Source organism: Erpetoichthys calabaricus, chromosome 10, assembly GCF_900747795.2.
Source record: "Erpetoichthys calabaricus chromosome 10, fErpCal1.3, whole genome shotgun sequence".
NCBI lineage: Eukaryota > Metazoa > Chordata > Cladistia > Polypteriformes > Polypteridae > Erpetoichthys > Erpetoichthys calabaricus.
Window position 1 is genome coordinate 3,276,314 of NC_041403.2, and position 13,406 is coordinate 3,289,719.

Consider the following 13,406-nt stretch of genomic DNA (forward strand, 5'->3'; position numbering starts at 1 on the left):
ATTTGGAAGTGGTCTGTGGGGACAGCGACTGCGAGGGGGAGGACTATGTAATGGATGCTGGCAAGTTGCATCAGCTAGGAGATGAGTCACCCATAGTAAGAGGCAGCAATCCATCATGCAAATGAGCAGCTTCAGAGTCAGCGGCAGAGGCCTGCAGAGTGGCAACTAGAGCTGCAATGGCGAGTGGCTCTTTAAAGGATAGCGTGCCACCTAAAACACCAAAACAGCAGAGAATCCATTCTGGTTTATCATTCAGCAAACAGTTAATGACCCTGAAGAAGAAATCTGAAACAATTCAGACAGGAGCCTTAACACAGACAGCCACGTCTGCATGCAACATAAAAGACTGACATCCGACCATCTGCACTGAATGGCTGGCTTCTCTTTGGGGGTTTGTTTGAACTCATTAAGGCTCAGTGGATCTGTGTGAGCTTATTTTGTTGTTTCTTTTCTTTCATTTTCTTTTTTTTACCACTTTATTGCCTGTGTACTGTAATGAGAACAATAAAAAAATGACAGTTTGGTCTCAGAATTAATTTGAATAAAAGTGTACTCTTTCCAGTGAATTCTCAAGCATACAATATTAGATTGGACACCTTCCCTTTTATCATTGCAGATCAGTTTAAATACCTAGGGGTAAATATCACAAGTAAACATAAAACTCTTTTTCAACAAAATTTTGCCGTCTGTATGGAAAAAATTAAGCAAGACTTGCATAGATGGTCAACCCTTCATCTCACTCTAGCTGGAAGAATTAACATTGTTAAGATGAATATCCTTCCTAAACTTCTCTTTTTATTTCAAAACATTCCAATACACATCAATAAATCATTTTTTTAAGCAATTAGATTCAACCATAACCTTATTTATTTGTTATAAAACATTCACGTATCCAAAGAGCGACTCTACAAAGACCTAAGGCAGAAGGTGGCATGGCTCTGCCTAACTTTCAGTTTTATTACTGGGCAGCAAAACACAAGCTATAAAAACCTGGACACAAACAGGCTTGGTCTGCAATAAAAATAAAATCCTGCAGTACTTCTCTATATTCCCTGCTTTGTGCCCCAGTAAATACAAGTTATTGCCGATATACTAATAACCCATTTGTGCTTCACTCACTCAGAAAAGGAACCAAAGTAGAAAGCATTTTAAGGTGTAGAATCTTTCATCTGTGGCACCTCTGTTCTGTGGCACCTCTGCATGAGAACCACCTTTTTCAACCCACACAAACATATGCAGTTTTTAATATCAGGAAAACATTTGGGATTAAATTGCTTAGAGATCTTTATATAGACAACATCTTTGCATCCTATGAACAATTACATTCCAAATTTAAGTTTTCCAGCAACACATTTCTTTCACTATCTTCAAATTAGAAACTTTGTCAAACAGAACCTGCCCGATTTTCCTCATCTCCCACCTCCCCCTGTGCTGGAAAAAATATTGCTCAGTCTCAAGGACTCAGACAGCATTTCTGCAATATATAAAAATATTTTACAGTCCCTCCCTTTCAAAGTTCCAAGAGGACAGGGGGAAAAGGATCTCTCACTCAACATATCAGAAAAGGAGTGGAAGGTAGCAATGCAGAGAATTCACTCGAGCTCCATATGTGCAAAGCATACAATTATTCAACTCAAAATTATATATCGAGCACATCTGTATCGCTTGAAATTATCCAAAATGTTTCCAGGGCAAGATCCAACCTGTGAACGCTGCAATCAAGCTCCTGCCTCACTGGGTCACATGTTTTGGGCCTGCCACCAAATTAACATCATTCTGGACCAAACTTTTTAAATGCCTTTCAGACAGCCTTGGTGTCCCAATCTCTCCTAGTCAACTAACAGCTGTGTTTGGTGTTCTTCCAGATGGGCTTAAAGTGGAGAAGGAGAAACAAACTGTGATTGCCTTTACTTCACTTTTGGCACGCAGACTTATTTTGCTAAACTGGAAGAATCCTAATTCTCCTCTTTTAAGTCAGTGGGTAACTGATGTTTTATATTATTTAAAATTGGAAAAAATCAAATTTTCATTTAGAGGATCTGTGCAGAACTTTTTCAAAACCTGGCAGGATCTAATCAATAATATTTTAGAATAAGCTCTTAAAGCACTGAAGAAGCAGATTTTCTCCCCATTTCTTTTTCTTCTCCATTTATCTGTATCCGCCTATTAAACTCATCAATTTATTTATTTTTACTATTTTTAAGTTTTAGTCCATTGGTCATGCTCTCTTTCTCAGGAGTGGGGGTTGATTTGTTTTCAATCCTATTTTTTTTGTAAAAATTGATCTATTGTATGGAATGATTATAATAAAATGATAAAAAAAAATTACAGTTTGCTATATACAGGTCATAATATGTAATGTGTTTTATTTTAGGATTACTTTGATGTGTGACTAAAGTTAGCATTACATCCAAAGGAGTGACACATACAAGCACTCTACAATGACTCGCCCATGGCATGCTTTTCAGAAGACAGGATAAGAGTTTGAAATATATGAATATAGATTAAGGAATTCTGGGGAAACAATTGTAAAAGTAAACATTAAGAGGGATTATTATTATACAGTATATTTCTATATGTTTAAGGTCAGAAAACTAACCAGTGTGTATATGCTTGTGAGGAGATGTGAAATAGTGGCTTGGGATTTTGTAAATCAACATGTTTTATATAGTTCTCTAAAAGTAACCTAACTGATAAGCAACCAGCACGTGGGGAACTTATCAGTTGTCCGTTTTCGATTGACATTTTACATAAAGCAATGAGCAAGTCATTTAAATTCAGTTCAGGTCAGGTCAGGTCGAGGAGCATGCACTGGTACAGCGCATTGCTGCACCCACCACACGACGAAATAGCTCGGAATTCTGGGTTGCAATAGACATGATGTCCAATCCCACCCTCCAGAAATGACCCTCTAATTGCCTTAGCCAGGTGTTACGTGGGCGTTCCCTTGGCCTGGTCCAGCCATTCGGCACCTCAACAATAAAGATCCTGCAAGCTGGATCACCCTCTGGGAATCGCGCCACATGGCCGTAGTGCCGTAACTGATGCTCCCACACAATGCAGGTAAAGTGCCTCATTTGGGACTCCGTGAGGAACCACTCATCTGACACAAAGTCAAACCAGTTGTACCCAAGGATTCTCTAAAGAGACACAGTACCGGAGGAGTCCAGTCTTCATCTCAGGTCACTGGATAGCGTCCATGTTTCACAACCATATAGCAAGACAGGAAGCACCAGAACTCTAAAGTCCTGGACCTTCGTCCTTTTGCATAGATATCGGGAGCGCCACACACCCCTTTCCTACGACCTCATGACCCCCCATGCTCTCCCAATCCATCTTTGGACTTCATAGGAAGAGTCACCAGGGACATGAATGTCACTGCCAAGGTAAAGTAAACCTCTCGACAAGGTCGACACTCTCTCCGCAGACAGACACACTGCTGATGGTTGTGCGTAAGAGGGTCATTAAAGGCACTGATCTTGGTTTTTATCATGACACTCGCAAGCCCATACACTCCTCACTCAGTCTCTCGAGAGACCCAATCAGAGTCTCCATTGACTCCGAGAAGATCACAGCATCGTCAGCAAAGACAAGATCAGTGAATCTTTCTTCGCCAACAGATGCCCCACTGCTGCTGGACCCCACGACCTTAACCAACACCCAGTCCATGCAAGTATTGAACAGAGTAGGAGTGAAAACAAATCCCTGACGAACCTCAGAATCAACTGGGAAAAATGCAGCGGTTCTGCATCCATTCTGCACAGCACTCACAGTACAAGTGCACAATTCAAAGAATTCTTAAAAGCATTTTAGAGCCATCACAAATGCCAGACAGAGAAGACAGGCATCACATCTGGCTTAAGAAGATGAAGACTGCAACAAGTAAAATTGCAGCCACCTGATGTGAAGCTTGCTATGTGAGTCCAACTGCTTTTCATATTTAATGAATAATGTTAAAAAGCAATGATTCATATAAAGTTACCTTGCTAAAGCTGTCTTGTTGTTTACTGACATTAAGCAATGATTGATGAGCATTAATATAACAAGCAGAATATTTGTGCAGCTCTTTCAAAGTTAGCTATCTGGGTGCGGAGCACCACATTCATAAATCCCAGCAAAAACACAACTCTTGAAGCAGCTCTGGGCCTTCACTAAGGTACTCTTAAGTGTAACCCTTTCAGGGGAAGTGACCAGGGTGCAGAATGCCAATATTAAAGTATTCTGTCTTTGACTTTGGTCCTAAACCAAGCAGGGGTAGTGACAGACCCTTGAGACATGAGTGATGAGCGAAGATTAAAAAAAGTTAAGTATGGCAGGGTGTACACAGAAAGCAAGGCTAATGATTTACAAACTTCCAATATTGACTTGTTCACCAACAGAAAAGTTACCTTAAAGGTTAAAGCGCCTTTTAGATAGATAGATAGATAGATAGATAGATAGATAGATAGATAGATAGATAGATAGATAGATAGATAGATAGATAGATAGATAGATAGATAGATAGATAGATAGATACTTTATTATGAACACGTTTCACGATAAAACATGGGACTTATTTCGTCACTTTATTAGCATTCATCTGCATGTTTCAGTTTGAGTGAACTGATTATGTATTAGTATAATCTTTACTTTGCTTTCCATTTTATGATTTTTAATTAATTATTCAGAAAACAATCTTTTTCCTATTATTTCCTTTTATGTGGTGTCACAGACAGGACACCTCTTCACTGAGAGGACCGGGGGAGCAAGCGTGGGCAGAACAGTACCCTCCCCCGGGATGATAGATGGCAGCCCTCATGGGTTGCAGTGGTGCCTTGGGCTCACGCAGGGCTTCATGGGAGAGGGACTTGTCTACAGCACTATTGGGATCCTGGGGTGCTGCCAGGAGGTGCTGCAGCTGCTCCAGAGTCCATATGGGCGATCCTTTCCCCACACCAGAAGTGCTGGTGGAAGTAGGTCATCAAGCACCTGGAGCACTTCAGGGGTAACATGTAAAAGAAGCCAGCAGACAGTACTTGGAGAGCCAGAGTTGTGAGGAGGGAGACGGAGCTTGCCGATGATTTTGTATTATCTTTCTTTATCATATTTGCTCTACTTGATCCCCTGTTTACTCTCTTTTTATGATTATTTTAGTCATAAGCAGGTCTGATATGGTAGTTCATTCACACCACAATGGATACCCTCATAGGTGCCTCTTGGCTTCTTACCTTCTAGTGATTCTTTGTTGCCCATTTTATGAGACCTCAGCACCTGCAGGATTAAAGAGAAGGGAGAGGTGTGAGCAGCTGGCAAAATGGTGTCCTTGGCATCATCCTAATATTGTACTGAAAGGACCTGAAGCATCTATGGCCCTGTGTCCCTTTGGCAGCTGCCAGAGGACGATCCAACATCTTATTTGTACAGTTTATTGTTGGTTTGTTAAATGAATTGCAATTAATTATTTTGTAATTAAATTTGAAACAATCATGTGATTAGTATACAATACTATCCAATAGTATAATTCAGTAAAATGAACACTACTTGCCTACAGTGCCTTACTTGACAATAGTAAATATAAGACCTACTATCACCTCTACAGAGTACAGTGAAACTCTTACTTACATGTCTGACCAGCATGTAGTATTTGAACCCTAGGCCATGTCACTTGCAATATTCCCTCTTACCGCTAGTCTGCCGCACTGCCTTCTGTGTGCTAAGAAGCAAGCTGCACCCCATTGAGTTGTGCTGGGTGGGAGTCTCTCTCACCCTCCATTCCTCTTGTCTTTTTCATCCAGAAGTATAGTGGGCCCACGTCATAAGCCTAGCATTTACTTTTAAATGAGCTACCAGATCTTTGGGCAAACTGATGCCACAAAATCCATCTCACTCTCCTTGAAGTGTGTTCTGTATGAGTCAGTATGAAAGCAAAGGTCGTGGAGCTCATTTCACACAGTGTCCAGCTCACTTTACAATCTCTAGTGAGATATTCAGAGAATGAAAAGTCCAGAGAAGAGCGACTAGGCTCATTCCAGGACTGCGTGGGATGACTTATGAAGAAAGATTAAAACGACTGGGCCTTTTCTGGAGATTAACAGGAGACATGATTGAATTTTTTTAAATTATGAAAGGAATAAGTTCAGTGGATCGAGACGGTGACTTTAAAAAGAGTTTGTCAAGAACATGGGGACACAGTTGAACACTTGTTAAGGGTAAATGTCATACAAATATTAGGAAGGTTTTCTTCACATAGAGAACCACAGTACTTGGAATAAGGGACCAAATAGTGCGGTGGACAGTAGGACTTCAAGAACCTTCAAAATTCAAGTTGATGTTCTTTTAGAGGAGTTAAGTGGATATGACTGGCAAGATTTGTTGGACTGACTGGCCTGTTTTTGTCAAAGTCTTTCTAATGTTCTAATGTCAGTTTAATGAGCATTTGATGGATTTTGAGACTTCAAGACAAACATGGAGCCTCAGAAATGGCCATCTCTTGAGCATCATGCAGCTAGCAGAAAAATCAGAGAAGCAGATGGCCATAACTAGGTCTCATACCAGAAGCATGATTTGGTTGATGGGCAATTTAAGCAAAAGAGAAAACTAAATGAGGACAAGGATGTAGACAATAAGGACGAGGAGGGGAACTGCAGTACCTACACCCTTAGAGCAAGGCACACCTTGCAAGGAATGAAGATGAGGTGAGGGCATTTCAGATCTGACTGAAGCATCAAAGGAAGAGGATATGGACTGGTATATGCAGGAAATACCATATACAGTAAATTTTATATATTTATATATATATATATATATATATGTATATATAAATATATATATATAATATTTACATTTATATAAATATAAAATAAAATATATATTTTATACAGTATGTATATATATATATATATATATATATATATATATATATATATATATATATATATATAATATATTGTCACAGGAGGCTGAGGGCCAGACCCAGATACCTGGAAGGATAGGGAGGTGCTCTATACGTCTCCTGGGCTGCGAGGGGACAACCGCCCTGGATGATGAGGGGACTACGGGGACAAAGCAAGGAGGCTCAGACCCACTGGGGTGTCTGGGAGATCGACACTTCCGCCACACCTGGGAAGGTGGAGGAAGGACCTTCCAGAAATGCCCGGAGTGCTTCCGGGTGCAGGGGCAGCACTTCCGCCACACCAAGAAGTGCTGCCGGAAGGACATCATGAAGCACCTGGAGCGCATCCAGGTGGAAATTAAAAGGGCCGCCTTCTTACATTCAGGTAGCTAGAGTCTGGAGTGGGAGCAGGATGAAGCTCCCATGAGGAGAGGAAAGGCAGCCCACGGACAGTGAGAGAAAGGCCTGTGTACAGGGTGATTGGTGCAGGAGCACTGTGTGTTGGGCGGACCTTATTTGTAAAATAAATGTGTGTTTTGATAAAGTGCTGGTGTTGGATCTGTGCTCACAATATATACATATATATATATATATATATATATATATATATATATATATATATAATATATATATATAAAATCGAAGCAAATCATATCAATTTATTGTCATTATGTTTTCTCAGGATAAAATTATATCAGTAACTACTGAAGTAAATGCCAAAAAGTAATGAACACTTAAAAATAAGGCAAATATAACATACAATAACAGAATATAACATAACTTACAAAGAGATTCTTACATGCGGTGTAATTTCTACTCAGATATTGGACAAATAACCCAATATTAGTAACCACGTTTAAGTAGCAAGCTGGTTAAGTTTGCAGATAACACCAAGTTAGGTGAATTGGCAGATAATCAAGAGTCCACTGAATCATCACAGAGGGACTTGGATAGCAGACAAGCTTGGGCAGATTTGTGTCCAATGAAATGTAATGTCAGGAAATGTAAAGAATTACACATGAGAAGTAAAAATCTTAGGTTTGAATACACCAGCGTTTCTCAACCTTTAAGTATTTGCGACCCGAGTTTTCATAACAGTTTTAATCGCGTCCCCCCTAACGTTTTTTTGAAAGGAGCCCACTAATACCAATTTGTTATTTTTTAATTAATGATATATCATAGATGCATATTTTATTATACCTACTTAACTTTTATCGACATTTATCTAACTCTATATTGATTTTTCTAGTATCAGAATGTAGTTTAAGTTAATTTGTTTTGGTTTCAATAGATGTATTTTTCATATTTTTGATTCTTGTTTTCTTTTTTTTCACATCTTCGCGCCCCCCTTTTTCTTACTTCATGCCCCCCTAACGGAGCCCACCCCACAGATTGAGAACCACTGGAATACAAAATGGGAGATAGAAAATCGAAAGTATACCTTATAAGAAAGACTTAGGAGTCGTAGTGGACTTGACACTATCAACTGCCAGACAGTGTTCAGAAGCCTTTAAGAAGGCTAACAGGTTATATAGCACCTTGACGTGTGGAGTACCAGTCACAGGAGGTTCTGCTCAAGCTTTATAACACACTGGTGAGGACTCATCTGGAGTACTGGGTGCAGTTTTGGTCTCCAGCCTACAAAAATTACAAAGCAGAGAAGAGGGGAATGAAAAATTTCAGGGCTACAGCAGGTGAGTTATGAGGAAAGAATAAAAGAGCTCACCCTATTCAGAGATTAAGAGAAGACATGATTCAATTGTTCAAAATTGTTAAGGGAATTAGTCAAGTGGATTGAGACTGTGACTTTAAGATGAATTCATCAAGAACACAGGGACACAGTTGGACACTTGTTAAGGGTACATTTCATACAAACATTAGGAAGCTTTTCTTCACCCAGAGATTCACAGACACATGGAATAAGTGACCAAGTAGTGTGGTGGACAGTAGGATCTTCAGGGACCTTCCAAAACTTGAATTGATGTTATTTTAGAAGACTTGAGTGTGTAAGACTGGCAAGATTTGTTAGGCTGAATAGCCTGTTCTCGTCCAGATTCTTCTAATGTTCTAATATATATTATCATTGCACTCACAAAATTTAAACTTTATAGTTACTTAAAAGAAAGTATTGCAGTGTTACTTAAATTGTGGACTCATTTAAATTTACAATTCCAATGAAGAATGGATGGCCCTTGGATAAGAAATCTTTCTGAATTTGCTTGTGTGGGCATCAATAGTTCTATAACACTTATTACACCACAGAAGATCAAACAAACAGTTACAAGGGTCAAATGGATCTTTAATAATATTAAATGCACTCTTCAAGCAGCGTGTTCTGTAGATGTCTTCAATTGCTAGGATCTTCTGTGCTGTTTTACTAACCCACTGAAGAGCTCCCTGTTCAGCTTTGGTACAGCTGCCATACCAAGCTGTGATGTAGTGGGTTTACAGGTTTTCTATATACTAAGCTACAAAAAGGACAAAGCAGCACCAGAAGAAGTCCAGAGAAGAGCTACTAGGCTGGTTTCAGGGCTACAAGGGATGAGTTATGAGGACAGATTAAAAGAGCTGAGCCTCTTCAGTTTAACCAGAAGAAGATTAAGTGGTGATGTGATTGAAATGTTTAAAGTTATGAAGGGTATTAGTCCAGTGGATCGAGACTGTAACTTCAAAATGAGCTCAACAAGAAGCAAATCATCATTGCTTCGTTAGACTTAGTAATTACTAAAGGACTAAAAGTTGATATAAAGCAGGTCATTGATATTGGTCTATCAGACCATTTTCTTCTACTCTTTAATATAGAAATAATGATAGAAAACACTCATGAGAAGCATATTGTTAAAAAACACTTCTTTGACTCATCAGCAGCTTTAAAACTTTCAAACATTCTAACCAATCAGTCCGTTTATAGTGCCAACTATAATAGCGAGGAGAATGTAAATAGTAAGGTGGAAATATTTAATACTAAAGTGAGGGCTGCTGTTGACTTAGTTGCACCTGAAAAGACAGTTAAAAAATCTTCTAGCATTGTTATACCATGGAAGACCCAAAGAGTGTCTGATTTAAAGAGAACATGCCGTAGAGCTGAGCGTAAATGGAGGAAAACTAAACTAACTATTGACTATGAAATATTAAAAGTTAAAATAACAGAATACAATAACACAGTCCGTCTTGAGAGGCGCTGCTATTTCTCTAAGATTATAAATAACAATGCTAGTAATCTCAGAGTCTTATTTTCGACAATTGATCATCTGTTAAACCAGGTAACTCAAAGGAATGCCTCCTAAGTACTTCCAGTAAAACCTGTGAGGCTATCGCTGTATTTTTCAATCAAAAAATTAATGATATTAGAAATAACATAGTATATCTCCCCAACACTAAGGATCCTCTTAAACCCCAGTACCCCATAATAAACAAATTAAAGTCTTTCACTAGGATAGATTTACCTGATTTACATAAAATAATTTCTCAAATGAAACCCTCCACCTGTGCCCTTGAACCATTGATAATGTTCTTGACATAGTAAATTCGTCATTAGATACGGGGGTCTTCCCAGACTGTCTTAAGACTATGGTAGTTAAACCCCTACTTAAGAAAAATAATCTCGATCCCTCTGCTCTTGAAAATTATAGACCCATCTCTAACCTGCCTTTCTTAAGTAAAATTCTAGAGAAGGCAGTCATTATGCAGTTAAATGAGCACCTCAATAAACCTGCTATTCTTGATAAATTTCAGTCAGGTTTTAGAACAAATCACAGCACAGAAACTGCACTCGTTAAAGTAGTAAATGACTTGCGGGTAAATGCAGACAGAGGCCATTTATCTGTTCTAATCCTCTTAGATCTAAGTGTCGCATTTGACACCATTGATCATAATATTCTTAAGAATCGCCTTAGTCAATGGGTGGGCCTCTCTGGCAGTGTCTTAAATTGGTTTGAATCCTACCTGCCAGGGAGAAAATTCTTTGTTAGTTGTGGTAATTACAACTCAAAGACACATGATATTCTATATGGTGTTCCACAAGGCTCTATCCTGGGTCCGCTGCTCTTCTCAATCTACATGCTTCCATTAGGTCAGATTATCTCAGGGCACAACGTGAGCTACCACAGCTATGCTGATAATAGCACCTGATGACCCCAAATCTCTTGATTCGCTAACACAATGTCTAACTTGTATCTCAGAATGGATGAATAGTAACTTTCTCAAATTAAGTAAAGAAAAAAACGAAATCTTAGTGATTGGCAATAATGGATACAATGAGGCTATTAGAAATAAACTGGATGCATTAGGATTAAAAGTCAAATCGGAGGTAAAAAGCTTAGGGGTAACCGTTGATTGTAATCTGAATTTTAAATCGCATATTAATCAGATCACTAGGACAGCATTTTTTCACCTAAGAAACATAGCAAAAGTTAGACCTCTTATATCATCGAAAGATGCAGAGAAATTAGTTCATGCGTTTGTTTTCAGTTGGCTAGATTACTGTAACGCACTCCTCTCAGGTCTACCCAAAAAAGACATCAATCGTTTGCAACTAGTGCAGAATGCAGCTGCTAGAATCCTTACCAGGAAAAGAAAATCCAAACACATTTCTCCAGTTTTGATGTCACTACACTGGTTACCTGTGTCATTCAGAATTGACTTTAAAATTCTGCTTATGGTTTATAAAGCTTTAAATAATCTCGCCCCGGCTTATATATCGGAATGTCTGACACCTTATATTCCAAATCGTAACCTCAGATCCTCAACTGAGTGTCTCCTTAGAATTCCAAGAGCAAAACTTAAAAGAAGTGGTGAGGCGGCCTTCTGCTGTTAAAATCTGGAATAGCCTGCCAGTAGGAATTCGCCAGGCTAATACAGTGGAGCACTTCAAAAAACTACTGAAAACACATTACTGTAACATGGCCTTCTCATAACTTCACTGTAATTTAATCCTGATACTCTGTATATCCAATTCATTATAATAACTATTCATTCAAAAACTGTACTAACCCCTACTCTCTCTTCTGTTTCCTTTTCCGGTGTCCTGTTGGTGGTGGCGTGCGCCACCATCATCTACCCAAAGCACCATGATGTCCCAACAATGATGGATGGATTAAAAGCCAGAAGTCTGTATGACCATCAGCATCAAGTGACTCAGTGAAAAACCCGAACTACAAAGAGGACTATTTCATTTATGTTAGGTAGAATGCCCAGAGGGGACTGGGTGGTCTCGTGGCCTGGAACCCCTACAGATTTTATTTTTTTCTCCAGCCTTCTGGAGTTTTTTTTTTTTGTTTTTTCTGTCCACCCTGGCCATCGGACCTTACTCCTTTCTATGTTAACTAATGTTGTCTTATTTTAATTTCTTATTTTGATCTGAACTTATCTTATTTTCTTATCTGATCTGAACCCGAGCGGTGTTTTGTTATTGGACTTCTGTGCTCGTCACGGATTGTCCATAACGAACACCATGTTCAAGCATAGGGGTGTTCATATGTGCACTTGGCACCAGGACACCCTAGGCCTCAGTTCGATGATTGACTTTGTGGTCGTGTCGTCAGACTTGCGGCCACATGTCTTGGACACTCGGGTGAAGAGAGGGGCGGAGCTGTCAACTCACCACCTGGTGGTGAGTTGGCTTCGATGGTGGGGGAGGATGCCGGTCAGGCGTAGTAGGCCCAAACGTGTTGTGAGGGTCTGCTGGGAACGTCTGGCAGAGCCCCCTGTCAGAAGTAGCTTCAACTCCCACCTCCGGCAAAACTTCGACCACATCCCGAGGGAGGTGGGGGACATTGAGTCCGAATGGGCCATGTTCCGTGCCTCTATTGTTGAGGCAGCTGACCGGAGCTGTGGCCGTAAGGTGGTCGGTGCCTGTCGTGGCGGCAATCCCCGAACCCGCTGGTGGACACCGGCGGTGAAGGATGCCGTCAAGCTGAAGAAGGAGTCCTACAGGACCCTTTTGTCCTGTGGGACCCCGGAGGCAGCTGATAGGTACCGGCAGGCCAAGCGGAATGCGGCTTTGGTGGTTGCTGAGGCAAAAACTCGGGCGTGGGAGGAGTTTGGGGAGGCCATGGAGAATGACTTTCGGACGGCTTCGAGGAGATTCTGGTCCACCATCCGGCGTCTCAGGAAGGGGAAGCAGTGCAGTGTCAACACTGTATATGGTGGGGATGGTGCACTGCTGACCTCGACTCGGGACGTTGTGGGTCGGTGGGGGGAATACTTCGAAGACCTCCTCAATCCCATTAACATGCCTTCCAATGAGGAAGCAGAGCCTGGGGACTCAGAGGTGGGCTCCCCCATCTCTGGGACTGAGGTCACCGAGGTGGTCAAAAAACTCCTTGGTGGCAGGGCCCCGGGGGTGGATGAGATACGCCCGGAGTTCCTCAAGGCTCTGGATGTTGTAGGACTGTCTTGGCTGACACGCCTCTGCAACATCGCATGGACATCAGGGACAGTGCCTCTGGATTGGCAGACCGGGGTGGTGGTCCCCCTCTTTAAGAAGGGGGATCGGAGGGTGTGTTCCAACTACAGAGGGATCACACTCCTCAGC

The 13,406-nt window shown here is 40.6% G+C and overlaps 2 protein-coding genes across 4 annotated transcripts in view; one reads left to right on the forward strand and one right to left on the reverse strand.

Moving 5' to 3' along the window:
* LOC127529379 (uncharacterized) overlaps positions 1-10,309 on the forward strand; it is a 773,396-nt gene extending 763,087 nt beyond the window's left edge. Inside the window, exon 2 of the mRNA XM_051932749.1 lies at positions 10,135-10,309. The gene's annotated coding sequence lies outside the window, so the exon portion shown is untranslated. The remainder of the gene's footprint in view (positions 1-10,134) is intronic.
* Positions 1-13,406, reverse strand: part of LOC114658714 (interferon-induced protein 44-like) — a 41,112-nt gene that overhangs the window by 22,322 nt on the left and 5,384 nt on the right. For 2 of the 3 annotated variants that reach the window (XM_051932755.1, XM_028810754.2), the window contains exons 2-3: positions 8,313-8,509; positions 5,208-5,250 (exon numbers count right to left, since the gene is read on the reverse strand). In XM_051932755.1, coding sequence (XP_051788715.1) covers positions 5,208-5,232 — 25 coding nt within the window. In that variant the 5' untranslated portion in view covers positions 5,233-5,250; positions 8,313-8,509. The remainder of the gene's footprint in view (positions 1-5,207; positions 5,251-8,312; positions 8,510-13,406) is intronic. The other variant, XM_051932754.1, reaches the window with a different exon arrangement.